Source organism: Drosophila serrata, unplaced genomic scaffold (genome assembly GCF_035046125.1).
Source record: "Drosophila serrata isolate PLE 108 unplaced genomic scaffold, ASM3504612v1 contig_382, whole genome shotgun sequence".
Lineage (NCBI taxonomy): Eukaryota > Metazoa > Arthropoda > Insecta > Diptera > Drosophilidae > Drosophila > Drosophila serrata.
The window spans coordinates 90,664-117,107 of record NW_028257280.1 but is presented as its reverse complement, the minus strand read 5'-3'; the positions used below and the strand labels follow the sequence as shown (position 1 = coordinate 117,107).

Genomic DNA, 26,444 nt, shown 5'->3' with positions numbered 1-26,444 from the left:
AGCGATTGTAAATTTTCAAATGAAAAAATATTTAAACCTTTAATTCTGTATTAATATTTCCCTTCAGCTGGATATGAATTACATTTTCTCCAGTTTATTCCCGATAATGATCCTGATGCCGTGCTCTGTTTAAGAAACTTGGTGCTTGTGACAGTTCGTGGCTGCATATTACATGTGATCAAACATGAGCCGAGCTTTTTCCAATGTTATCTTGAGGCCTATATTTAAATTCAGAAAAAAACAATGAATTTATGCATTCCGTTTGCCATTTTTATTTTGTGAGATTAAGATTTCCGAAGCTTAATTATTGATGATGATTTCGAAATCCCTGAATGTGGACCACGACTGCAGTATGTTTTTTGTCCTGAAGTGGTCAGCATTCCCGAAAGTCTACGTCGGAAGAACTACTAATTCAGCTTTCCAAGAAACATTGTGCATACTTACTGAACTAAAGCCATATATTCGTATTTTTTTTCCGCTCACATCATTGTGAATCATTCCACCGCCAAGACATTTCGCACAAATTCCTTGTGGCTCCATCTCCTCCAACGCTTGGTCGAATATTTTCACTAAAAATAATCGTGAAGTCATTTAAAAGGTACGTAAAATCGACATCCGACCCACAATGTGGAACATCAGCCCCCCTGACGATGGTTCTTCCAAACCTTGTGTAGCCATGCGAATGAGCCATAAGCAATAAATAACGACTTTGGCCTTCTGGTATCTTAACCCTAGGAATGCCTAATAGGTTCGGCAAATCGGTTGAAAATCCTTTTTCTGAGGCGAAAAGGAAAAATAGAAATATATAAAACTGAGCCTCAAGTACACAGTTTCGTTTTCAAGCTTACGCAAAGGAAGGACACATCGCGGAATCAGATCAAGTTTTCTTAACAATTTCATTTTTTTTTTACAATTTAAATTATTTGGGGTCCAAAAAAATTAAATCAAACGGAAACACGGCTAATGGATGACTGTTTATGAAATCTATATCTTTATTACCACCTCACAAATGTCTTGGCACACTGAGTCTAGAAACATATCAGACTCTATTTTTTAATTAATTCGGGGTTAGTAGCCATCATCAGAGATTTCGATCCTGTAGTCTGGGTATTTCGTTTTCAAGATTTGTTTGCTTTGACTGTGGTCCGCTTTTCCAAATCCCTAAAAAACAATCGTTTTTACTATTGTCTAAAACAAAAAGGATGCCTTCACATACCTGAGAGTAACCGTATACCTTCATATACTTTTTCTCCGGATCGTGCTCGATGCGTCCGCCTCCAATGCATTCGGCTTTGAGCTTTTGAGCCGAAAAGATTACCTCCTCCCGTTCAAAAATGTCAGCTAAAATTAACGTAGCATTAATGTCAATGTCGGAGTGGTGAAGATTAGAAAATGTGTAGAATCTACACTGTAGATGCTTACCATGCCACTCGCAATCGTCGAAACCACGAACTACGGTCTTTGTCAACTCGCCGCCGTCAGTGATATTGATAAGAATATATTTAAATATACCCTGGGGACTTATTTTAACCAGTGGAACGGATTCAATTAGTTCGGTGGACATTTTGCCGCTGGCTTTCGCAGTGTTTATGGTAGTCCACAGTTACCGCACGGGGCGAAGGATTCCGGATTCCGGATAAACTCTTCAAGCTCTGATGACACCTTAAGCATATATATATATATATATATATATGCCGGCCACAAATTCTGTCGAAATGTCTTTACAGGTGAAAAGACGAGATTTTTTTTGGTTTTTTGTTGTTTGGCTGTAAAACTATGGTTGTGAAAATATATCGAAATGTCCACGTATCGATATTTTTTTTCCAAATTATTTATTTTTGTATCGTGATATTTTGTTTGCCCAAATATCGATGTTGCGATATTGGTATTTTTCGATATTTTTTTTAAAGTTACCATTGCGAAAAATATATATATTGTATATAAATATACCATCCTTCACAAATTGAGAATTTGGGTAACTTATGCAGCAAGTATTGTCAAATTTATTTATTTGGGAGATTTGCCGTTGCACCCACAATCTAGTTTGAATTGCCCGCCGATTTCAATTGACAATTCGCAAACATAGACGAAAAACGTACACGGCGCTGCGCTGCGAGATTTTTGCACCATCGATTATTAAACTTATTAATGCTACTTATGTATGTAAGGTATTATTTTTTCCTATGTAAAATTGGCTATTGTAGCTCTTTGTTGCTTTATTAGTTGGCCCGTCCAGCTAGCAACGACGACTAGTAGTTGACAACACTATTTTTGTCACTGAATTAATCGATTTATTTTCTATTTTCTATTCATATAGAAACTATTTTATGTTTTTTTTCGTATTAACAGAAATATTGTGGTATCAGGCAGCCCGGGCTGTTTATTCTCCTCTATTTCAATACCTCTCCAAAATATTTCGTTTCGTTAAATGTATTTATTTGGCTGATTTGACGTTACACCCACACTCTCATTCAAATTGCCCGCCGTTTGACAATTGACAATTCGCAAGTCCAGGCGACACACGTACACGGCGAATGGCAAACACTACATCTGTCAGAAACAGAAGGGCAAAAGGAAAAGCGCTGCGCTGTGTCTTCTCGTCCCGAATCAAGAACAATTGTAATAAATCCAGAGAACTCGGATCCAGGACACACAACTGCAGTGGCGCGTGCATGCCACTCGCACCCCCACATTCCCGGAATGGCAACGGAGCAGCACCAGCAACCGCAGAAGCGAGTGCTAAAGCAGGACGGCTACCTGGAGCTACCTGGCGCTCCCTGCAAGATGCGCAACATCTTGTATCATCCGCAGCTCAACGTTCTTCTGCTCTTCGATTGCGGAAACCTCGTCAAGGTCCTGGACGCCAACTCCGGTGTAATTCTGCAGACTTATGTGCTTGGCACCAATGGTGAGGAAGTTGGGGAAAAATAGCCACAAATACATGGGCATGGGCGCGCACACAAGCACAAGCAAATGTTAATACAGTGGAGAACTGCGAATTAGAACCCACACAGAGAAAAAAGTTAAAATTCTATTTTTTTTTTTTTTTTTTAATAAATTGCTTTGGCTTTATTTTTTAGAATTGTGATTGTATTTATGTATTTTTTTTATCCGACATGATAATAGTTTTCTTCTACAATTTAATGCTCTTTTGTATCAAAGCTTCTCAAAGATCTCGTACTACAACTCAAATTTGCCCAGTTACCCAGTGGCCACTGTATTGCATTTCTGTATGTAATTGCCTTGCACTTGCAACTCGCCAGCTTGTGTGTCGGCCGTTTTTGTGTATGCGTTTGGGTATTAATTTGGAAAAAAGCTTTTTGTTTTGGACAGAATCCGCAAAGGCGGAGTTATAGATCCCCACGAAAGTGTCTTGCTACGGCTCGTCCTATCGCAATGCGTTTGTTATTGTTTCCGAAACGGAAACCTGCCACCCGCATGCGTTTTTGTTTTTGCCTCTATTACGCAGTTCTGTTTGATGACCCCCATATACTTTCCCCGAGGCTCCAAAAGCTCGTTCTACGGAAGTGTCTTTTTAGGAATGTTCCGGTCATACTAATTATATTTTTCATGACTTCAGCGGTTCCATCTGTTTTCTAACTAAATTATGTACATACATATGTATATAAAAGGGGTTTAATTATTATCGTTATTTTGAGTGTTATCTAAAAATAAATAACAATTAAACATTGCCTCAAACAGTATATACAGTTATCTATGTGTTAAAATATTTTAGGAGGACCGAATTCGTTTTATTTTTTTATCCTTGCTAGTACCCTGCAATTCTACTACAATCTTGTTTCTGATGAAATCAGCTCTTAATGTGACAATTTGATCCTTTAATGTATTTCATTATATCTCTTGAAGGCGACAGTCTCGTGAATGGTCGCTATATGCCATTGCAAGATAAGATCTTGTTCTGGGATGGCCATAACCTTGGACTCCGTGGAGACTATAATGGCGTTCTGCTGCTGGACACCATATTGCAGGCGCCGATTGGGCAGAGCGACGAATACATCAAACTGGAGATTATCCTTTCTGAGGCAATAATCTTTCAGAACTGTATACTTGAGCTAGAGAGCGAGGGCTTGGAGTGTCCCTGCGACATAAGCAACGAACTGACTCTGAAGATCAACCAGGCACAGCAGAATGCCAAGAAAGGCATCAAGGCCCAACGGGTAAGATTTTGTCTTCTAACATTAACATTTGAGGTAAACTGATGTTTTCTGTTTTTTTAGTGGAATACTATTTGTTTGGAGGTGACCTACTCTAGCCTCAAGTTGGTGGCCAGCAATGTTGTCATCATGCTGAAGCGTCTGGAGCGCCACATTCCTGTGCTTGCCATCGCCTCTGCTATCAACGAGCGCCTCACCGAAATGATGTTGGGCTCCCGCCTGCCGGACTACTTCAACTTTAGCAACTTCCAGCGTGTGCTCATGCACTCGGAGGCACTGCGTCGTCAGACGTTCGAGAAGTGGCCTCACATGGACTACAAGTGGGCGCTGCCGGATCAGATGGCCCAGGCTGGTTTCTACCACCAACCCTCCTCCTCCGGTGAGGATCGCGCCATGTGCTTCACCTGCAACGTGTGTCTCGTCTGTTGGGAGAAGACCGACGAGCCCTGGAGCGAGCACGAAAGGCACTCACCCCTGTGTCCTTTCGTAAAGGGCGAGTATACGCAAAATGTGCCACTGTCCATCACCTACGCCACAAATCCGGCATTGGCAGCGCCCGGACTCGGATTCGACATCATCTCCAACAGTGACTACGCTAACGTGCTCTGCACTAGTTGCTCGCAAACAGGAGAGCTGAGTGTGTGGAGCATTGAACGTCACCTGAAGCTAATGCACAGCATCCATGTACCGACCTTACTTAAAGACGTATTCGAGGAGAGCTTTGAGTGGGCTAGGGTTACGGCCATTTGCGTTCTGCCGAATGCCAGGGCCCGCACTAAGGTTAACTATGTTTACTCCGCTGCGAATTACGGTGGTGTAGGCGGTGGTAATGGATCTGGTTCCCACTCGGGATCAAACGCCGGATCAGGGGGAAAGTTTGGCGGCATGAATGCCCAACATATCACCTCAACCTCAACTCTGCGGGCCGGAGTCGTTGGCTCCAAGATCGTACTGGGGGTCAGCGTACGCCAGAGTAGCGGTGAAGTGGCTCTGCGCATGGTGGTGCTCAATATCGTGGAGGTCGATCGGCACACTGAGACCTCTGCGACGGTTAGCAATGACAGCGGTAGCGTCTCGAGCGTTGGTGGGCAGTTGATGAAGTCCTCGTCTCCAATGGTCACTGGTGAGTAAAATTAATCTTTCCATATTTTGTTTTGAGTCTATTAAATAAGACTATTTTAGTAGTTTTTTTATTGTTTGATTTAACCAAATTTAGATTGGACTAATAAGTTGTTGAACTCTTTTCCCAGCATCCAGCGAAAGCAGCAACGCGGTTGTGACCCAAGTTAATCTTGAGTCCAAGGATGATGATAATAAGGCCATGACTCCTTACGAGAAATTCGCCGACGGCTTCGATAGCAACGGATTCGTTTCCGCCCTAATGACCTACAACAAGAACAATGGAGTTGGACAGAACACCGACGACGCTTCTGTGCTATACGACTTCGATCTGTGCACACTGTCTCAGATCCTCGATCAGAATCTCGAGGACCCCCTTGTCGGCTTGATGGTCGGATCGAACACAGTTAATGTCAGCAATCTTGGCATGGGTAATGAGATCGACAAGCTTGTCGACGATGCGGAGATAACTCACCAGAACAACAACAATAACAACAACAACAACAACAACAATGAAGCAAACTCACTAGGCGGGAGTTCGTCCAACCACAACAACAATAACAACATCACGATCAACGGCAGCTCCACCGGCAGCAGCAGCAGCGACAAGATGACGGCTACCGAGGAAATAGACTGCGTGGTGGAGAGCTGGACGAGTGTAAAGCGCATGAATGCGCTGGATGGTGCCAGCAGTGAGGCAAACAGTGTGGCCCATTCGATCCAGGAGATCATCGAGATTGCCGAGATTCTGCCCACGACGCCAAAGTGCAACCAGCTGCTGGTGAAGTTGCTGCGTACCAAGGCCCCAGAAACAGAGGGCAGCAAGATCATCATGGCCACAGTCGCCAAGGAGGAAGAGGAGGAAGACGACGAGGAGCAGCGGAAGGATGAGGCAATGGACATGGGTAAGAGGAATAACCTCGACTACATTTACAAGATTTCAAGTTTTATGTTTTATGCAGATAACGCCGAGGGAAATGTTGCAGCCCAACTCCTGGTTTTCGATTACGATGACACTCAGATATCGAATGACTATACATTGGCCATGACTTTCAGTCGGGCCAAGTGCCCCAAGCAACTGTGCATCCTGCCGCACTTCAACTCCTCCGCGCAGCAACAGGACGCTGGCTCCATTTGCGTTGTGTGTGCCGATGGTAGCGTAGAGATATATTCACTCGCCGACTTCCAGGGTACCATGGTGATTGAGGAGGAGGGCGAGCATTTTGAGTCGGTAGTATACTGCCGAAACCTGGATAGGCTTTGCTGCTGTTCCCGCCAGGGCGGACTCGTGTTCTTTTCGCTAAGCGAGGGTGACAATGATTCTGGCGACGAGCTGCTGGAAATGGAGGACGAGTGCAGCACAACCTTAACCCAGGCGGCGGCCGATCTAAGTGTAACGGATGGAACCCGGCATGTGTCTGGCGCGGATCTGATAAGCAAAACTCTTCTGGCAAGTGATTCCATCTGCGTGGATGTGGGCACAGAGACGGCGGCGCCCTCCACCGCTGGACAGAGCTCCCATATCCAAACATCTCCTTCGGCGGCCTCCATTGCCGCCATTAGTGCCAACCTACTCGCCTACAAAACCGCAGATCTGACCCTCGACGATTTGAAAGTCTTCTATGCCCTTACTCAGTTTGAAGACAAGCTGACCGTCTACTCAGCAGAAGTACCCAGCTGCTGGAATGATCTCGGCCAGGTACATAAGCACCGAAAGCAATCGCAGAACTTGCGACATGGCGGGGATGAACGTGACTTCACCCGCACCTGGCGACTACATAACGATGCGTAGGTATGCCGTTGTATTAGAGATGGTTAATTTATCGAGAATTTTCTTTTTCAGAACTACCTGGGACGAACATATCATAGAACTCAACTTGGCCCAGCCCGTGTCATTGGGCCACATCGATCTTAAGTTCACGGTTTATCAGCAATGCTCCAACCCCGCGGGCATTCAGGTGACGCTCCTCAAACAGAACACCAATGGATTTGGCTATAGAATGAAGGGACCTCACTCCAACTATAAGCCAAATGTAATCGACGACAACATTGATCTCTCCTACAGTAAGTACCTCTCTAAATAAACCCTTGGCGTTTGTTAATCAACAATTTATTCGTATCTGCAGTTGCCAATGAGAATCCCGTGCTCAGTGAGGAGTATCTACTGGCCCATAACGCGGAGGTCTTGGCTGGGCCCATCGAGCTGTCGTCGTGTATCGATTTATGCGATCAAGGTGGCACTGCCACCTTGACCTCACCCAAACTATTTAAGACGCGTACGCGAAACTTCTTACTGCACATCAAGACGGTATCCGATCCATCAAAGGAGGGTCAGAACAAGACAAGGGGTATGTTTGCGTGCGTGTGAAAAAAGGGGGAAAAAAGAATTGAGGAAAGTTCCAGTTATGTAGAGACACTGGACGTTTTTTGGTTTTTATGCTGTGCTTAAGATTCACTTTTCTATTGTAAGCAATTAGCAATAAGCGTACAAAAAGTAGCAATATTGTTTTTTAGGTATTGCGAGAATATACGTAGGAGGGCGAACAGTTATATTCAGATGTCCTTCTTAAATATCTTGAAAGTTGTGGAACGCTGTAGTAGCAATAGTTGCATAGATGACTCGCGAATTATGAAGTTGATTGAGTTTACCCACCGTATTTTGCAGCTTCTTCGTCACAGCAGAAACGCTCGCATCAAGTAGAAGCAATGGTGGACCGAAGCAAGAACGGCATTACTCTGGCCAATGCGGTCCGAATTATCAAGAGAGCCGTACTCAAAGTATATCCCGTGACAAAAGCCGCATGTAATTCGTGCGCCCTTAATATTAATCAAGCACTCAAGCTCAAGCCGCAAAGCAATATTCCGGTATTCATATCCCATGTCGCGAAACCCAAGCCTTTGGGTCCGCCCGTTTCAGTTGCTCCGTCTGGGGGACAGGGAACGGAGCAACTGCCACCAAGTAGGGAAGGTATTACCCCGCCCCACATGTGGCCACAGTTTTCTATGAGGGTGAATTTCAATCTAGCCAGTTATTACTGTAACTCTGTCTGTCCTCTTCGCAGGCTGCGACTGGCTGCACGAGATCTCCATTAGTGTTCGGGCGGTGAAGTCGCACAGTCGGATCGCCAACAGCCGAATGCAGCGTATAGCCATGCTGGAGAGCAACCATCTGCTGGAGCAATTGCTGCGAATAGCCAGCGATCCGGGCTCGAGTCCGTTGGCCAAAAACATGGCACTCGATGTGCTCAATTGGATTTGTTTCGTCCGGCTCAATCGGTTCCGGTCACCCAAATCCGAGCGCCTCAAGGAACAGATCAATAAGCAGACAGCAGCAAATATCCAGGACCTGCTAGCACAGCAGTTTGAGTGTATTTCCCTCTCCGAAAAGCACATTGAACAACTCCTGCGCAACTGCGTCATCTACAGCGAGCGGAGCACGGCCCACAAGTGTGTGAAGCTGCTGATCATGCTCACAGAGTAAGTGACCATACAAAAAATTTGTTTTTCCTGGGAACTCTTAAGAAATCTTTGAAACCTTCATCCTGTCTGCAGGGGAGTTACCAATCTGCCGGCAGAGCTGCAGCATCATACGACGCTGGATCACAGCTTTAAGGCGGCCATATCCAATACCTTCCACGAACTGCCACGGGCGCAATGCGGCAGCGTGGTTCGCTGGTACATGATGCTTACCTGCGCCACTTCCACCCCGGAGTCCCACAACAGTATATCCGAGCAGGCTATCCATCTGTTAAAAAAGATCTCCGGTGAGATAGAAAAGCGCTGGGATCCCTATTGTGCCCTGTTGAGCACGCGCTTTGGTCTTTACGGCTTTCCCTTTGAGCCGGAGATCTTTGACTTTGACTTCCCCAACATCAATAGACACGGGTCAAGCTCCTCTGTGGCGCTGACCAATGTGATTCGCAGCAGCGCCACCATTTTGCCAGTGACTGGGCTGGATATCAAGCGACTGAGCTCTATAGGTTTTATCGGACCAAAATGAATTCTGACCAACACCATCAAATACTTATTTAACTTTGCTTTTGCAGACGGCGTGGACTTTCGCACTTTTCCGTACCTTATTCGAGGCAAAAGCATTAGCAACCAGCTGCGAGGATTATTAGAGGTGGTACAGCTGCACTTTAATTGTGTGCAGACCTCAGAGGCCACTCGCATCGACAACATCGATAGTGTAGGCGGTAATTCCGCAGCCAGTGTTGTCATTGAGGATGTCATGATGATGCCAAAGCTCAAGGTGGCCAAGGAGAAAGATGAGGAGCTGGTAAGGCGATATGAAGGTACTATTTTAGGGAAGAAATCGAATATAACGGGATAATTTGTGTATAGCTCAACGATCTGGTCAACGATGTCGAGTGCCTGGTCGAGGAAATGAAGGAGAACGAGAGCAAAGTCCACTACGATGCCCTCGATGCATACGGCTTTAAGGATAAGACATGTAAGTCATCAGTATGAAGCATTATCCGAATCATTTATTAATCTTTATCAAATATACATATTTAGCAGTCTCCTCGCTTGCCGACCTGGAGCAAGCCTTAAAGGAGGAGGTTAAGATAGAAAAGGCAGCTATCATGGACAAGTTGAAGATAGCCAAGTTTTTGCCGAAGCTATCTCTGTTCCAGAAGAAGATTAACGACCATATCTCGTTCGACGAATTTGGGAAGCTGGATAACTGGGAACACGGCACAGCACTAGGCAGTAATTTGAAGCCAGGAATGATGGCCAATGCAGGTCTGGACTCTCCCTTGGACCATCAGCCTGCGCAGCATCAGGCAACTATCACAGGCGACGGCGCCATGGACGACGCCGCGGAAGCTGAGAAGATCATGGAGAGCCTAAACGCAAATCCTTGTCAGCCGATTGCATGGCATAAGTTGATTACACCTCCACCCAAGCAGATGATCGTCATCGATCGGATGCACTCGGGTGCGCGGCGCTTCGTTGTGCTGGACTTTTGCCAGCACATTCTGCTTACGGACCTGGTGATCCCCGCCTGCGATGAACTCACTTCTTTGACCATCGACATTTGGTGCTTTGATGAGGAGACGGACTGCACGCGGCTGGTGCAGGTCGGCGACATCCAGACCAAGACGTTGGTGCTTAGCGACATTCAGCCTCCGCCAATTTGTCGCTACTTAAAGTTGACCATTATCGGACGTATGGGAATGTCGTCTACCAAGTGCAAGGTGCCCTTAGGTCGGTTTTTTGGCCATCCCGTGGTGTTGGAGCACGACGGCTACGGTGACCAGCTGATGCGATTCATCAAGCAGCCAGCACACAGTCTGCAGTCGCAGCTGAAATCCTTGAATGCGTTGTACGAGGATGTGCACTGCCGTTACAGTCTGGCCAGTTGCAAGCTGATGGATCTGCTGGCTCCGATGCGGAACAGCGAGCTCTCGAACGTGGCTCACCTGCAGGCCTTTATCAACAAGCAGCGCGACGAGGAGCTGAGCGGCCTAGACAACAATAACAAAGTTGTGTCCCTGTACGACGAGTGCATGCTGCTGCAGTACCAAATTAACGTGATCCGTAATGTGGTGATCCGATTGGAACGAGCTCTGACGCCCAATGCCTTGCGCATGCCATCACCTGAGGCGCCGCTGGCGGAGGAAGTTCTGGTCTCTGCCTCGCGTGACAAATTGCATGTGCTTAGTCTGAGCTTGGTCGAGGTACTGCTACACTTCTCCATCGAGTACGGCATCAAGAACATCCTGCCAGTGCACCAAAAATTCAACGTGGCAGCGGCCAAGGCGCTGTTTAACTCGCTCGTGGTGTACGGAGACGCTCAGCTGCAACTGGCCACTTGCTCACTGCTGGTGCGTATGTGCTGCTTCCAGCCGTGGTGGGGCGACTTCCTCGCGGATACCTTCTGTAGTCTATTCTCAACGCAGAATTGCAAGGCCTTCCCGCAGGATCGGTAGGTTTTTTCCGGCCAAAGAGCAATTTTATCAACTAAAAAAATTCCCTCATCCAATATCTCTCGCTCTCTTTTGTATTTAGCATTTTTTTTCTGCTGACATATTTAGGACGTCGGAGCATCGCCATGGGTGCCTGTCGCTCCATTGTGATCGATGCCGTACTCAAAACGCTCGTCAAGCTGCTGGCCCCCATCTCGCCGCACTACAAATTCCAATCTGAGCAACCGAGCACATCGGCGAACGCTGCCGATCGCAATGCAACTATGGGCACTTCGTCTGACATGCAGCTTATCACCTGGCTGCTTCTCTTCTTGTCAGTCTGCCTGGACGACAACGAGCGAAAGGATAAATGTAAGGTAAAGGCCACTACCACTTCAACTACTAATGGTGCTTTACTTATAGCAGCCGCTCGCTGGGACTTTATGAGCTGCGAGAGCGACTTTACCAAGGCGAGGCCCACCAACACTCCCAACAGCAAGCAGTTGCGATGTTTTAAAAAACGAATTATTCAGCAGAACAAATACTCCGTGCAGCCGTACACGGATTGGGGCAAAAAGATCTTTATGATCCAGAATGAGGTGAGTCTGTTTTGTTAAAAATTAGGGAAGAAAGCAATAATTATTGTGCGAATCCCAACAGCATCCCGGTATATTTATGGAGTTGTCTACCAAGTCGAAAGGCAGTGGTGCTAGCAAGTCTACCTCCACGGGCGGCAAGATTAACGTTGGATCCTCTGGCCTATGTGCTTCCAGCGGCAGCTCGACAAGCAGCTCATCTAAAACACCGGCAGCATCCACATCCTCGCCCAAACACCATGACATCAACTCAGGCAGCGATCTCGATCGCGACAGCAACTTTGACAAAGGATTGAAGACTTTGCGAATGGCCAACATTAAGGTGGTTATCCGTGGCCTCTTTGCCCTTCTCCTGGAGATGGATTTTAACTGTAACATGGATCAGTTCCTGCTTACCTGCAAAGTCATTGCAAGGCTCGTGGCCGCTTGCCGGCCTTCGGTGCAGCTGTGCAAGATTGTGACCAGCGCTCAGCTGGAGCAGCTTATTCGTTTGTCCGTGTGGAACGACCAGCAACAGCCCTGGGCTGTCCATGCCATTACGTGTTTGCTCCAGGTGAGTGCGTAAATTTAGCGTGCGTGAATGTTAGGTTTTATGAAGTTGTAATTTTTGCCACAGGATCTCTTAGACGCCGACAAACAGTTCAGAGACAGCGATGTCACGCCCACTAACGATGTGCCACGCACCATGGAGACGTCTGTACAGGAAACCCGAGATCTATTTAGTGACTATACGGGTAAGTATCTTCTCACCACCTCCTACACCATTCTGTTCAGCTATTCTGAGCAGACAAATACGTCTGCAAGTATGAAATAATTAAAAACTAACAATTGCGAGGGTATCCTGTAGTCGGTCTTTGTTGCATTATGAATTTGATGCAGAAATGCACTCATGTTTCCCTTCTTTTAGCAACTGCTTCCTCGTGCTCCGAGGCACAATTTGAGATGCTAATGCCGACAGCAAGAGAGTTTTATCAAGAGGGTAATCGAGTCTTTTTTTAACCGTAGCACTTACCTATTCATACACCTGACATGGTATTTGGATAGGTTGTTTGATGGGAAGCCATCAAGCAGCTCTTCCTATAGCCAAGCTTTTAGTTTGACACCCTTTGATTTTTCTCCCAATTTCTGTGGCACCGTGTACAACACACAGTGGTTACCCTCTCTAACTGCTCTAGTCTTTCAAATTGCAGCCGTTAAATACAATTACCTTCCGTCGCTGATCGAGTGCGACGACACTGAGTTTGACGAGATGCTAAATGACATCGACATGATCGAACGGACAAAACCGGTGACCAGGAAGGAGAGCAACGCCCTTTGCAAAAACACTTTCAACTTCTTCTGTAAATCGATCTCCATTGCTTTGGACTCCCGCCTAGATGCGGGCCTGGAGCTGCATGTGGAGACACAGCTTAGAAGGCTCACGAATCGCACTTCTTTAGATCTCTACTCTTCACTGCCTCAAGTTCTAACCAATGAGTTTGTCTCTCCGCCGCCAGAGGCTGCTCCGTGGCCGGAGTACCTGACCCAGCTGTGGTCCGGCACAGAATACAATGGTCGCAACACCTACGTGATGTTTAAGAAGGTCTTTGACTCTATTCTGGCGGATCTGCACTACGAGGACACGTGGGTGCATCTGGAGCAGCTGCTACATATGTGGCTCACCTTGAACTGCGAGCTGGCGGATAAGCCGTACAGCAGTGGCATTACTCACTCGGACGTACCAAAGATTCCATTTGGTGCGAACGCTGTGCAAGGACTTCTGCTCGCCCTTGCCTGGCACAACGACATCAAGCTACGCACCTGGTGTCTCGGCTTCCAGTGCCTGTTTCTCGCCTGCAACTCTCTGCCCATTGGTGAGGATGTGGACTGTACACGCATCAATGAGGTCATCGTAAACGATGAGAATTTCGAGAAGATGCTGCTCAGATTCTTCTCCGGCTACGGAATGAGCTCCGCCATCATTACCAACCGATGTGTAAGTTATGCGAGTGCTTCTCTGTTGACACAGCAACTTCATACCATAGTCCTTGCAGGCGGGACCCACAATTTGCAAGCACCTGCACGAGCTGTTGCTCTGGCTGCACAGCAAAAGCGAAACCAGTGGAATACCCTGCAAGCGTCGGCTTAAAGACATTTTACTCCATGTTGTCCTGCAGCTGGTGCAGCCAGGTGGTGCCATCAGCAATCAGCAGGGACCTATCGATGCCCAAAACCAGCTGGTTCGCGACTTGCTGATGATGCCAAATGACAAGGGCGATCTTAACATAGCGCTCAAAATCACTGAAAGTGTTTGTAAGTAGAGGGAAACGACACTTCTTTTATCCGATTTGATCTATCCTTGATAAATTTCGAAAGCTTTCCTGGTGTACAACAACATCTCCAACGGCGACAAGCTGCAGTGCCAGCGAGGAAACGAGAACAACAATGCCGGAAACAATTTTAGTAACCTGTTTGCAAATGTTTTGGGTTCGGAGAACCCATCGAAGCAAAATGCCACAATATGCGACAACTCGCTGATCATCAATTTGTTAAAGCTATCCACGCATATGGTGCTGACGGAGATGCCCAGGCAGCCAACTGTATGACCTGCCTATTGAATTTCATAAATAAATCATATTGCTATGTACAATTTCCGCAGGAGGTCACTATTCCCGAGGAGGAGGAGCTGTCCAATCAAAGTCAGACAGACGAGACTAAGGCGGAACAGCTGAATACCGAAGGACATCGCACCAAAGTGCCCTGCATAGCGGATTGGGGTAAGATTAGGATAATCCCTACACTTGTCTCATTGTACATAACTAGTTCTGCGGTCTGATTCAGTACTACGTCACTTCCCCACGATGAAGCGCCTCTTTGGAACGCTATCGCAGTGCTCTACTAACACTTTTACAATGATGACCTCCGGCTGCTTCTTTTTGCCTAAATCTAACGTGGTACTGGATGATCCGCAAACAATCGCCGATGGCGTTTTTAGTTTGATGATAACTCTTAGCGATAAAGCCTCCAACCCGCGATTAGTGGTGGCGCCCATTTGTCAATATTTGGAGGAGAGTAAGTTATAGCTTCAGGTGTCAGCTTCTTGTACTCCAGCGACCTTTCCACCTCCCCACAGCCACAATACAGAGGAATGCCACGTTGCCACGGCTGCCGCTTTCGGAGCCCTTCTTGTGGTACATCTCCAAGGTTCTAGAGGTGACGGCAGCTGTTCAAACATTCACCCAGCTCGGCGGCATACAGATCATCTGTCACAATATGGTGAGACTCAACAAGACGATCATCAACATGCAGCCAGGATTGGTAAGCGAGAGCCTTAAAATCAATTAGTTGTGTTTATTTAAATAATTAACAAAAAAATACGTAAATTTTGCAGATCTCATTAATTATGCAGCACATGACCCGCAATACGCGGCTCAAACTGAACACTCACACCACTGGGGGAGTCAGCAGTGCCTGCAAAAAGACCACCGGAACGGGCACTGGAGCTGCCGGAGCCACCGGAACTGCACAGCCGCCGAGAAGTGGTGCTCAGTACGATGGCCTTATTAACTTTGCTCCCTTCTCGCACATCGTGTCCGAAAACGATGCCGGCCAGAGTGCCGAAGTGCTCATTTCCAATCCCAATGCAACGCATAGAAGACCACGCACTCCGGCTTGGAGCTACATGTTCTACCCGAATGAGACGCACGTGGACTTGACCATAACGCTGCCCACAGCTATTCTACTAAAAGAGGTGCAGTTGATGCCTCACACCTCCAGTCTGGCGTCATGTCCGTCGGCGGTGGCATTGGAATTGTCACGGGATTATGGCATTGGCTCCGTCCCAATAGGAGCTCCCATGGCTACCACTGGGCTGACCTGCATCAGGCTAAAGCTTTCAAAGGCGGAAGTGGCCACCAGCATTGTTCTAAGATTGTACAAGTAAGTGTCAAAGACCCCCCTGCGAAATACAGTAAATTCTATATTTTTTTAATCTTTTTTTCAAAGACCCAAGGATTGCGGCAATGTCGGTCTCGTGCAGATCGCCGTTCTTGGCCAGACAATATTTGGGAATCGGATGCAAGGGTTGCGATCGCAGGGCCCATTCATCGATTCCCTAACGTCCTGCTCTACGCCGCTTCAAACGGCTTCTTTGGCAGTTATGGATGCAGACGCCATGCCCGAGGACGATGCTTTTGCCAAGACGAGCATTGGCTGGGTTCGAATTCTGTCACGTTGCTTTCACGTGGCAGCCTTGCAGCCTGACAGCAAGTTGGCGGACCTAATCGCCGCATATCCGGCCGCCTACCCAGGTTTCCTGGAGGCGTGCTGCTCGCTGCTGAACATAATGCCAATGATTCCCAGCCTGGCGCAGCAGCACCTAGAAACTATTTTGTTGAAGCTTGGAGCGTACAATCACGAACTTAGCCTGCAGCTGCTGCGGACGCTGCTCTGGCACACCACGCCTCAAGGTGGGTCCCTAGTCTGATTTGATAAGTCATTATTGCCCATTTTTTCGTCCTATAATATTTCTTCCATTCCGTTCTCTTTTCAGTTTTCAAGCTGTCCAGCGATGCGGTGTGTGATCTCATCCACGAAGTGGTTACAGGGTCTACAGAGCACCTAGTGGACAAGTTGCGCGTGCTCATAGACTGGGTAATGCAGCTCCACGACAACTACAGCAAGCAGGCGCGCTGCAACAATCCACAGAGCGGCTTCGTCAAAGTAATTGCCTCAATTCTGTGGAAAGTGCAGACGCAGCAGCAACTCCCCGAGCTGCCCCTTCTAATCTCGTCGGCCCTCTTCGAGACGTGCTTCGATTGGATCTCGTCACTGGAGCACGATGAGCCGCTAAAAAGCAGCTTCGACTCACTGCTATGCGCGCTGTGTTTCATTAAGCCAGAGCTGTTCAACCAACTATTGGTTAAGCTGGGAGTGAAGCTGGAGCCACAGGCGCGTGGCCAGACCGACGACAGTAAGGTGCAGAGCGGCAGTGTGTGGTTCCAGCGCGAGGGCAGCGAGAATTTAACAGTTTTGCTGCAACGTCCTACATTCCTGAAGACCCTTGCCCTGGCATGCCAGTCGCCGGCAGCGGTGTATCAGATGCTGGACTCTGGACTCCCTAAGCTGTTGGCCCACGCCATCTACGAATATTGTGCACATCTCTTGCCTGGATCAGAGACAGCCCTTTTATTGGCTTCTGCATCTGCTACTGAAGAAGAGAAGGCCGTCGGCACCACTAGAAACCAGGCTGTTTCATCAGATGATGGGCATTTTTCGTTGACGGACTTTGCCAAGGCCGAAGCGCATGTAGGCCACAGCTCGCCGCTGCTAAGCAGTGCGAATGTACCCAAGGTGCTGGATTTCTTCGCCGAGTGTTGCGCGGAGGGACCAATGCGCGATTGGCTGGGCACTATGCAGGGCTCGGTGTTCTGGAAGCCTCTGTTGCAGCTGCTTTGCAACACCCATGCCGCTCAGTTTAGCAAGACGCTGCCCATGCAGCAGTCCTTCATCCGTTTGGAGAGGGCCACCATACAATTCTTTACGCGAGTAAGTGCCTGTCATCCGGGCAACCAGGAGGTGCTTACATCGCTACTCATCGGAGCTATAATTTGCAAGCCATTGCAATCGAGCCTGGGGGTTCGACCCACTATCTCCGGATTCACCAGGCAGTTGGTTCTGCAACTCCTTCTGGAGAACGAGCACATCACCGTCTCAGTGAGGAGTCAGCAACCCCTGCAGCGGAGAGACACGCTATCGGCTATCATGGGGGGCTACTCTAGTGTGGGGGCCAGTACTAGTCTACATGTAGCGGCTGTCAACAACCATCCGGCTAAGCGCAGCAGTGCTCATCACATGCTCTTCACTGTGACAACTAACACCACGTGCCAGGAGATTATGCAAAACTGCGTTAGCGGTAAGCCACACACAACCTATGGCTTTTGTTTTTGTTTTTCTTCCTTTCATTAATTTTCTTTCTTCAATTCCGTTGTTTTTGCTTTGGTCCCCTAGTGTTTAGTAACTTAGTTTACCAACAACCAACAGATCAGCGAGCTGGCGAAAATGCGAATTCTGCCTCCGCATTGGGCAGTATCGCGTCCAGTGCGACTGTGAAGTGCAACGATGGCAAGCTAGAAAAGAACAGCTTCATGAACTTCAACAACGTGGAGGCGGGGAGCCTGGAGTTTCTTACCGTTGGCGCCGCAGTGGCCGCCAAAGACAAGCGCATCAAGGATGCGAAGAACCAAGCGGCCGTGAACAAGGACAAGGAGACCCAAACCTGCGCCACAAATTTGGCTTCCAGTAGGAACAATCGTGGGGTTGCGTTAAAAGATTCATTAACCGATCGCTCCTTTGCAGATATATTCAACGTGGAGGAGTTTTTATTGCAAACGGCAAGTGCTGCCAACGGCAACCAACTGGTCGTTACGGAATATCCCGACATACTGTTAGCAGGCGATGCGACCGTGTCACAGGTTCTTGCCACTCTCCAGGACGCTGGACATTCGCTCTCCACGCCCTGTATTACGCTCAACTTGGTGCCTCAGCAGCGTGCCGATGAGGTCGGAGATGCGAAAAAAACTAAGGCTGTCTGCGCGCAGCCGCTACCGTCGCCCCTGCAACGGTTCTCCAGCAGCGGCGGTCTCTCGTTGCTTGCCCACTATCTGCCCACCGTTTACCCGGAGCACTCAGGTCGCAAGACCACTTCAGTGGTCAACGAGAAGGAGAAGAGTCCGCCGCTGTCCGACTGGGTGAAGCTGGAGCCGAACGATGAGATCTACGAGGACCTGGAGGACACTATCTGCGAGCCGGCAACTAAACAGACGACGGTCAGCTCTGTGCCTCAGCATTCACTGGCGGCCTTTGGACTCTTTCTTCGCTTGCCCGCCTATTCGGATGTTCTTTTGCGAGACAAGTTGCGGGCACAGTGCCTGCTCCGTTTAGTTTTAGGCGTCACGGGAGATGGAGAGGGCAGTAAGTATACACACGCTCACACTTAGAATCTCAGTTTTTATTTTCTATTTTACTTCACCGAAACAGATGACATCTATAGCCTGTCACTGGCGCCTTCACTGCCCACGCTGCCCTTCGAGGTTTTCCGCCAGCTGCTGGACAGCGTGCCGCTGTCTACCGACGACGGGGTACTGCTCCGACGCGTGGTCATCGAGGTGGGAGCCATGCACTTAGTGCTCAATTGCCTAGGCATCTTTTCGCACCAGTCGCACAACAACCGAATTGGGGCGCCGATAAATGAGCCGTCACCAAGTGGGGCAAGTAGTGGCAACAACGGAAGTGCAAGTGGAAATGGATGTGGAAGCGGAAACGCAAGTGTCAGCGGCGTTAAGGGAAATGCTGCGGAAGAAGCCCCGCCTAGTGCCACGTCGGATGACAAGAGTCACATGTACTGGGCCAAAGGCACGGGCTTCGGCACCGGGTCCACCACCCAGTCCTGGAACGTGGAGCAGGCGCTGCTGCGACAAAAGAGCGAGGAGGAGCACGTGACGGTGCTGCTGCTCGTCCTAGCCAGCTATATTAATCCTGGAGACTGCATACCCAGTGAGATGTGTGGAGAGGACATACTGGCCTATCACGACGTGCGAGATGTGACTGGCGAGCTACCACCCATCTTTCAGACTCTGCTCCAACAGTCCTGTCTTATCCCTGCTCTCAGTTCCTACCTGCGCAACGATTCTGTGCTCGACATCACACGCCACATTCCTCTCTATCGTGCCATACTCAAACTTCTGCGCGCTCTCTCGCTGTCCAAGACGCTCGTCTCGCTGCTCCAACCATCGATCACTGGCAGTGGGGGTAGTGCACCGCCAATCGCGGAGCTACTCACGAATATGAAGACCTGCGTGGACACATACGCCAAACGACTTAAGTAAGTCTATTCCGTTTACTGGCTTAACCAAAGATACTAATCTTCCTCTGTTATACCCATAGAGTCAACAAAAAGTCAAACATAAAGGGTCAGACGCATCAGTTGACATTTAACATTGATGACGGCGATGACGAGGGACTCGCTCTGCTTATCCCGGATATCCAGGAGACCAGTGTACTCGTGCAGAAGACAACGGATGCAGACGCCCTGATCAACATGCTGCACACCAACGACAATGGTAGCGGGCAGCTGGAGCCACTGAGCAAGTCAATTGAGCAGCGCTACCTAGAGCTGATGAAGAAACGCCAGTTTGACACATACGACATGATTGTGGAGTCGGACAACAACAGCTTCCGCTTCGTGGTGGCACACCACTTTGAGAAAATGGTACGGCTCGCCGGCGATCGCTACCATCCGTCGCGAGTCAAGCGGCTCGCCCAGGAGGCGGTGACTTTGTCCACCAGTCTGCCACTTAGCTTCAGTAGCTCGGTATTTGTGCGATGTGATACGGACAGATTGGACATTATGAAGGTACTCATCACTGGTCCAGCGGACACGCCGTATGCCAATGGGTGCTTTGAATTTGATGTCTTCTTTCCGCCGGACTATCCCAACCTGCCCATGCTTATTAATCTGGAGACGACAGGCCGCCATTCGGTGCGTTTCAATCCCAATTTATACAACGACGGAAAGGTGTGTCTCTCGGTGCTCAACACCTGGCACGGCCGACCCGAGGAGAAGTGGAATGCGCAAACGTCCAGCTTTCTGCAGGTCCTCGTCTCCATCCAGTCCCTGATATTGGTACCGGAGCCGTACTTCAACGAGCCGGGCTTTGAGAGGAGCCGAGGCACTCCGAGTGGCACCAACTCTTCGCGGGAGTACAACAGCAACATCTATCAGGCCTGCGTTCGCTGGGCTATGCTAGAGCAGATACGCAATCCAAGTCCCTGCTTCAGAGATGTAAGTATTCCCAAAAATACCCCGGGATTACCTAGAGTCTTATAAAATTCCCAAAATTGCAGGTTATCCATAAGCACTTTTGGCTAAAGCGCGAAGAGATCTGCTCCCAGATCGAAAGCTGGATCGAAGAGCTGAGCAAGCCGCAGTACACGGACCGAGCCAGTCGCACCATCTCCTTTAACTCGATGGTACTACGCCGACACTATCGACACTTGCGTGAGGAGCTGGCCAAGTTGAAACCGCCGCGCGGCCTCGAAGATTTGGATGCACCTTTTAATCCTGTAGCCACCTTACCACCGATGGACGTTCCTGTACCGCCTGCAGCGGCGACAGGCACTCAATCCAACGCCCATGTGGGAACGGATGAGGTAATGGTGCCAGACCTGAACCTACTCAACGAGACGACGGACGATGCTGATGCCGATGCTAATGCCGATGCCGAAGCCGAAGCTGATGGTGACACTACACCGCCTTACTTGTTCCAGAAGGAGGAAGGACTGCTGTTGACTGGCGACGAAGAGGTCGTGGAAATTTTGAGTGATACGGAGAACGAGAGCAGTAGTGTGTGGCAAGAAAAAGAGGAGGAGGAAGAGGATACCCCGTGAATCCAACAGCTGCCTAAGGAAGAAGTAGGAGAAGCTGATGCCGATACTGCATTCCCCAAGTTTCGATTCCGCAGCCCCAGACACCTTTATTATTTATGTATATGCTATGAGTTTTATTTTACGCCTTTACTTGTGTCATTTTTTGTAAGAGAGAGACTGCAACAAAACTTGGTGTGCTTTACTTAATGGACCCGGCGCCACATATACACTCCCAGAAAAAAAATTAACGCATTGCCAGAAACTTTCCATAAAAAGAAACGAAAAAAATATCCATATAATCTTCATACGTGAATGTATGAGATAATGTATCGAACTCTTTTTATAAATGCTTATAACGTAAACAAATAATAGATTGTATTGATTTTTACAAAAATAGCCAGAACCCTAGACGTGTGTGTATAGAATAGAATAGAAGATCGAAGAGGGAAGTCATTGAAAATATCACAACTATGAATTAGTGACTAACAAAACCACCAAACTTAATTAAAGTGTATTAAACTATGTATGTACGTAGCAATTTAGTTAAATATTGTCAGCGCTGAATGTGAAGTTGCATTGTCCAATTAAAATTGAAATAAACTGCGATGTATTATTTCCCCCCAAAAGTATGCATTTTAGTTCCCAACCTTGATTCAAATTTGATCATAAAATATTAACATGGCCCAACGAAAATGGAAGATTGTATATTCGTTTATCACATCAGAAAAATATTTTGGGGCGATATCTTTATACCACCAACATTGTCGCTTTTATAGGGTAGCTTGGAGCCGTATATATAATATTTTAATCTTTTTTTTCCCAATGCTTTGGCCAACCAGCTCTCTTTGAACGTCGGGTATCGTCTGTTTTAAATACATTATATTGTTGAAATAGAAAATCTATTCATTACAAGAGAGTAGTTATAGTACTGAGAGTGCTTCACCTTCCCCATTCATTGTGAAAATCTCACCAACTGCAGTCGGTGACACCCTCTTACAGGCTGTTTTACTGCTCTTCAATTAAAGGCCCTGCTCTCGAAGATCTAGCCATCCGATATAACTGTTTTCTCGATCAAGAGAAGTTCTTTCTATTGAGTCGCGGAATCTTGTCGTGATCGGACGTACAGCGGAATTCTTCCGTGCTTGCGATTAGAATTAGTTTATTGGTTCTATCGAGCTCGCTTTCTGGATCATGGAGCTAAATAATGTTGAAATCGGCGTAAGTGTTTGGGTCTTGCATAGCATTATAATTTTCGCGCGAGGGTTATGTAAGAGACTTTCCGCCCATGCTGATTGGCAGCGATGTGTTCCTATTTAGATGTTCATCAGTTCCGTTTTGTGAGACATTTCCCTGATCAATAGCCTATTTTGCTTAATTGTTTTCAGTTGCTAGTGACATTGCATAGTTCTTCGGGAGGGTAAGAAACAAGTCCGGGAAGACAACACCCTGCAATTAACAGTTCATTCAGAAATATGTTTTAAACCACTCTCCCAGACTGCACAATATAGAATGTCAATTTGTCATAATATGTTAGTTATGCGGCACAACCTTTCATTCAACCATTCGGAAATCGACCACAGCCCTGATTTATTACCTGATTGATTAACTCTCCCAGCCAATCTTATTTTAATTTATGGTCTAATTAACATAGCTGACACTAACAAGCTGAGAGCCAGGTACCGGCGCTTTCAGCGATTCGTGCACTCATACTCTCGCTCAATTAATCACTTTTGACGACCTCAGTTTTAAGTCGATGAGTCCCCTCTTCCCCTCTTTTGGTCGCTTTAAGCCATGTAGTTATGGAAAATAATGCGCAAATTAAAAGGCGATTCTCATAAATAAAACATTAAAATTTCCCGCACTCGGCAATTACACAATATAAAGTCGGAATATCTTAATGCTTGCCAACAAATACTATTCCTCATTAACATAAGCAAATAGAAATTTGCATTAATTAATTATAAACTCACTTTTCAGAAATGTTTGCAGTAGAGCTGGTTTTATATGGCCGTGTATTTGAAAAATGTATATTTATTTCTTCCTTCGGCACTCCGAAGTTTGTATAATTTGTAATTGTAATGCTAATATAAATGGAATGCTTACCACTGCGTTTTAGACTTCTAAATAAATAATTATAATACTCTTCTTGTCAAGCACTTGTACCTTTTTTTTTGTGTGTTCAACAGTTGTTTCTAAGTCATATTGAATTTAATTTCCAGGGTGAAGCACCCAAGTCCCACGGCCAAACTGCTACTACACCTTTGGGCGCTGAGAAACCAAACCCGCAATTGCTATACGCCATCAATGACAATCCACCGTGGTACCTGAGCATCTTTTTGGCATTTCAGCATTACCTGACTATGATCGGAGCCATTGTCTCAATACCCTTCATACTAACACCAGCGTTGTGCATGTCCGATGAGGATGCGAATCGCGGCATTATCATTTCAACCATGATCTTTGTCACCGGCATCGTGACCTACTTCCAGGCCACTTGGGGCGTCCGTTTACCGATTGTCCAGGGTGGAACTATTTCTTTTTTGGTCCCGACTCTTGCCATTTTGTCCCTACCGCAGTGGAAGTGTCCGTCGCAGGCCGAAATGGATGACATGAATCAGGCCGATAGGGAGGAACTGTGGCAAGTTCGTATGCGCGAGCTATCCGGTGCCATCGCAGTGTCCGCAGTGGTGCAGGTCATCCTTGGCTACACGGGGCTGGTGGGCAAGATCCTAAAGTACGTCACTCCATTAACCATTGTACCCACTGTGTCTTTGGTGGGCCTTACACTCTTTGAGCACGCAGCAGAGACGGCCTCGAAGCACTGGGGGATTGCGGTGGGGTAAGTATAAATACACCTATACACCAGTCTTTTAGCGTAACCTCCATATTTATAAATTAAAACGGAACAGTCAACACCAAATTCAGTAAGGGATAAACGTTTTAAACTTAAAAGTCAACTCGGGAAATCCTATTTTCAATTATTATAAACTCTCGCGTTTTAAAATTCACCGTGCAAAAGTTTCGTTACCAGCTGTTTTGCAGGGTTCGTTGGTTACTTGCGAACCTGTTCTGTATCCCCTGGTATTTAAAATTAATACTCTACGATTACCCCCCCCATTTTTAAGGCAACGGAGCATACGTTAAAGTTATAGATTTCGTGGCAAGAGCACTCAAAAGCCAGAAAACTGAATGCATTACCTATTTTTGTTTCTACGCAGAACCACTGGGATGCTGACGCTCTTTTCGCAAATAATGTCCAATGTCTCCATACCGGTGCCGGCGTATCGAAAGGGTCACGGAATGGAAGTGCGCCAGTTCCAGTTGTTCCGTCTTTTTCCCGTCTTACTGACAATAATGATCATGTGGGGACTCTGCGGCATCCTGACCGCTACGGACGTCTTTCCTCCGGGTCATCCATCCCGTACCGATGTGCGACTGAATGTGCTGACCAGTGCTAAGTGGTTCTACGTGCCCTATCCGGGTCAGTTCGGTTTGCCTTCAGTGACGCTGTCCGGCGTGCTGGGAATGCTGGCGGGTGTACTTGCGTGCACGGTGGAGTCGCTGAGCTATTATCCCACCGTCTCCCAGATGTCCGGTGCTCACTCACCGCCGCTGCATGCTATTAATCGGGGCATTGGCACCGAGGGTTTGGGAACAGTGTTGGCCGGACTCTGGGGCGCCGGGAATGGAACCAATACCTTCGGCGAGAACGTCGGTGCAATTGGAGTTACCAAGGTGAGTTTAAGTTAAAAGTAGAACTAGTGCCTTTATCATTAATCAATCTTTTTAGATTGGATCGCGTCGCGTAATTCAGTGGGCTGCCTTTATCATGGTGCTCCAAGGTGTAATTGGAAAGTTCGGAGCCATCTTCATACTCATTCCTGACTCCGTTGTGGGGGGGATTTTTTGCGTGATGTTTGGCATGATCATTGCGTTCGGCTTGTCTACGCTGCAGTATGTTGACTTGCGCTCAGCAAGAAATCTCTATATATTGGGGCTTTCCATATTCTTCCCCATGGTTTTGTGCCGCTGGATGCAATTGCATCCCGGATCAATCGACACCGGCAATACGACTGTGGATTCAACGTTATCGGTTTTGCTTGGTACAACGATTCTGGTGGGAGGAGTTCTGGGATGCCTGCTGGACAATCTGATACCTGGAACTGCGTCGGAAAGGGGTCTGATTGAATGGGCCAACGAGATGCCCCTTGGTGATGACAATATTAACGACGGCACGGCCACCGACTATGATTTCCCGTGTGGTATGAATGCCCTTCGCAGCTGGCGTTGGACCTATCACATTCCGTTTTTGCCCACCTATAAGCTCCAGAAGCAGAGCTAATCAAAAGCAAAGATAATTAACTCTGTAATTTAAATAACAGATAACAGCTATTATATAATTGTTGTTTTAAATAGATGTTGTTGTAGGCAAAAACAAGGATTTAATTTGGCTTTTCAGAGCCTTCAAGAAAGGGGGTATATCGTTAAAATTGTCAAAAATTTGCAAAAATGCCGTTTTGATAATTTTAATGTGGATGTTATTATAAAAATACAGATAAATATCGACCCAAATAATGGTGTTAAATTTTAGCCAGAAACTTGTAGGTCCGTAAAGAGTCATTTGCGACTCTATAAATAATATATAATCTTGATTAGCATCAACAGACGAATCTTTTTAGCCATGTCCGATAAAATTTGATTTCTTAAAAATGCTCTAAATTTTATAAGGCTTACATCTTTAAAATTGTCAAAAATTGGCAAAAATGTTGATTTTTTTTTTTAATTTTAATTTAAATATGCAGAAAAACTAAAATAGAACAGCTTTTCCGAATTAAGATTAATGATTTTTTGGCTCAGTTATACGTTTTTAAGCAATGATTTGTAGAAAAAAAGTCATTATAATGGTATTATAATTTTAGTCAGAAGCTTTTATGTCTGTTACGGAGTCATTTACGACCCATAAATCATATATATTCTTGATCAGCATCAGCAGGCGAATCTTTTCAGCCATGTCCAAAAATAATTTAATATTTCAAAAATTTGTAAGGGGTTCCATCCTTCAAATTGTCAAAAATTGACAAAAATTTGGATTTTTTTAAATTTTAATTTGAGTTCCAGATTTAATTCCCTAATAAAAACCAACATTGGACAGCTTTCCAAATTAAGATCAATCCTTTTTTGGCTCAGTTATGAGTTTTTGAAGAATTGATTTGTAGAACAAATTTTTATAAAAATAT

At 46.8% G+C, this 26,444-nt stretch overlaps 4 protein-coding genes across 21 annotated transcripts; 2 read left to right on the top strand and 2 right to left on the bottom strand.

The window, feature by feature from the left end:
- Positions 1–248: 248 nt before the first annotated feature.
- Positions 249–988, bottom strand: janB (janus B). Its single transcript, XM_020956002.2, has 4 exons — positions 849–988; positions 625–777; positions 445–569; positions 249–390 (listed from the first exon to the last, which is right to left on the bottom strand). Exons 1-4 carry the CDS (start codon positions 898–900, stop codon positions 301–303), a joined length of 420 nt encoding a protein of 139 aa, XP_020811661.1. The 5' UTR covers positions 901–988; the 3' UTR covers positions 249–300.
- Positions 969–1,834, bottom strand: janA (janus A). Its single transcript, XM_020956003.2, has 3 exons — positions 1,423–1,834; positions 1,217–1,341; positions 969–1,161 (listed from the first exon to the last, which is right to left on the bottom strand). The coding sequence occupies exons 1-3, from the start codon at positions 1,562–1,564 to the stop codon at positions 1,069–1,071; spliced, it is 360 nt and encodes a 119-aa protein (XP_020811662.2). The 5' UTR covers positions 1,565–1,834; the 3' UTR covers positions 969–1,068.
- Positions 1,835–2,268: 434 nt separating this feature from the next.
- Positions 2,269–21,833, top strand: Bruce (BIR repeat containing ubiquitin-conjugating enzyme). Of its 18 annotated transcripts, none has more exons than XM_086839970.1 (32): positions 2,269–2,908; positions 3,868–4,178; positions 4,239–5,298; positions 5,426–6,199; positions 6,257–7,082; positions 7,138–7,358; positions 7,421–7,642; positions 7,960–8,262; positions 8,357–8,771; positions 8,847–9,274; positions 9,341–9,573; positions 9,639–9,747; positions 9,816–11,226; positions 11,310–11,578; positions 11,630–11,805; positions 11,867–12,355; positions 12,419–12,536; positions 12,710–12,781; positions 12,993–13,777; positions 13,836–14,094; positions 14,158–14,381; positions 14,441–14,558; positions 14,623–14,853; positions 14,915–15,099; positions 15,173–15,720; positions 15,787–16,250; positions 16,334–17,695; positions 17,791–18,081; positions 18,139–18,753; positions 18,820–19,663; positions 19,726–20,623; positions 20,686–21,833. In XM_086839970.1, the coding sequence occupies exons 1-32, from the start codon at positions 2,701–2,703 to the stop codon at positions 21,226–21,228; spliced, it is 15,012 nt and encodes a 5,003-aa protein (XP_086696096.1). In that variant the 5' UTR covers positions 2,269–2,700; the 3' UTR covers positions 21,229–21,833. The 18 variants fall into 18 exon arrangements, with proteins under 18 accessions (XP_086696096.1, XP_086696097.1, XP_086696098.1 ...); XM_086839971.1 differs by having other exon boundaries at positions 9,813–11,226; positions 11,633–11,805; XM_086839972.1 differs by having other exon boundaries at positions 9,813–11,226; positions 17,824–18,081.
- A 320-nt stretch (positions 21,834–22,153) lies between these two features.
- On the top strand, positions 22,154–25,642 carry LOC110186515 (solute carrier family 23 member 2). Its single transcript, XM_020955712.2, has 4 exons — positions 22,154–22,425; positions 23,427–24,046; positions 24,426–24,942; positions 24,998–25,642. The coding sequence occupies exons 1-4, from the start codon at positions 22,399–22,401 to the stop codon at positions 25,547–25,549; spliced, it is 1,716 nt and encodes a 571-aa protein (XP_020811371.2). The 5' UTR covers positions 22,154–22,398; the 3' UTR covers positions 25,550–25,642.
- Positions 25,643–26,444: the final 802 nt, after the last annotated feature.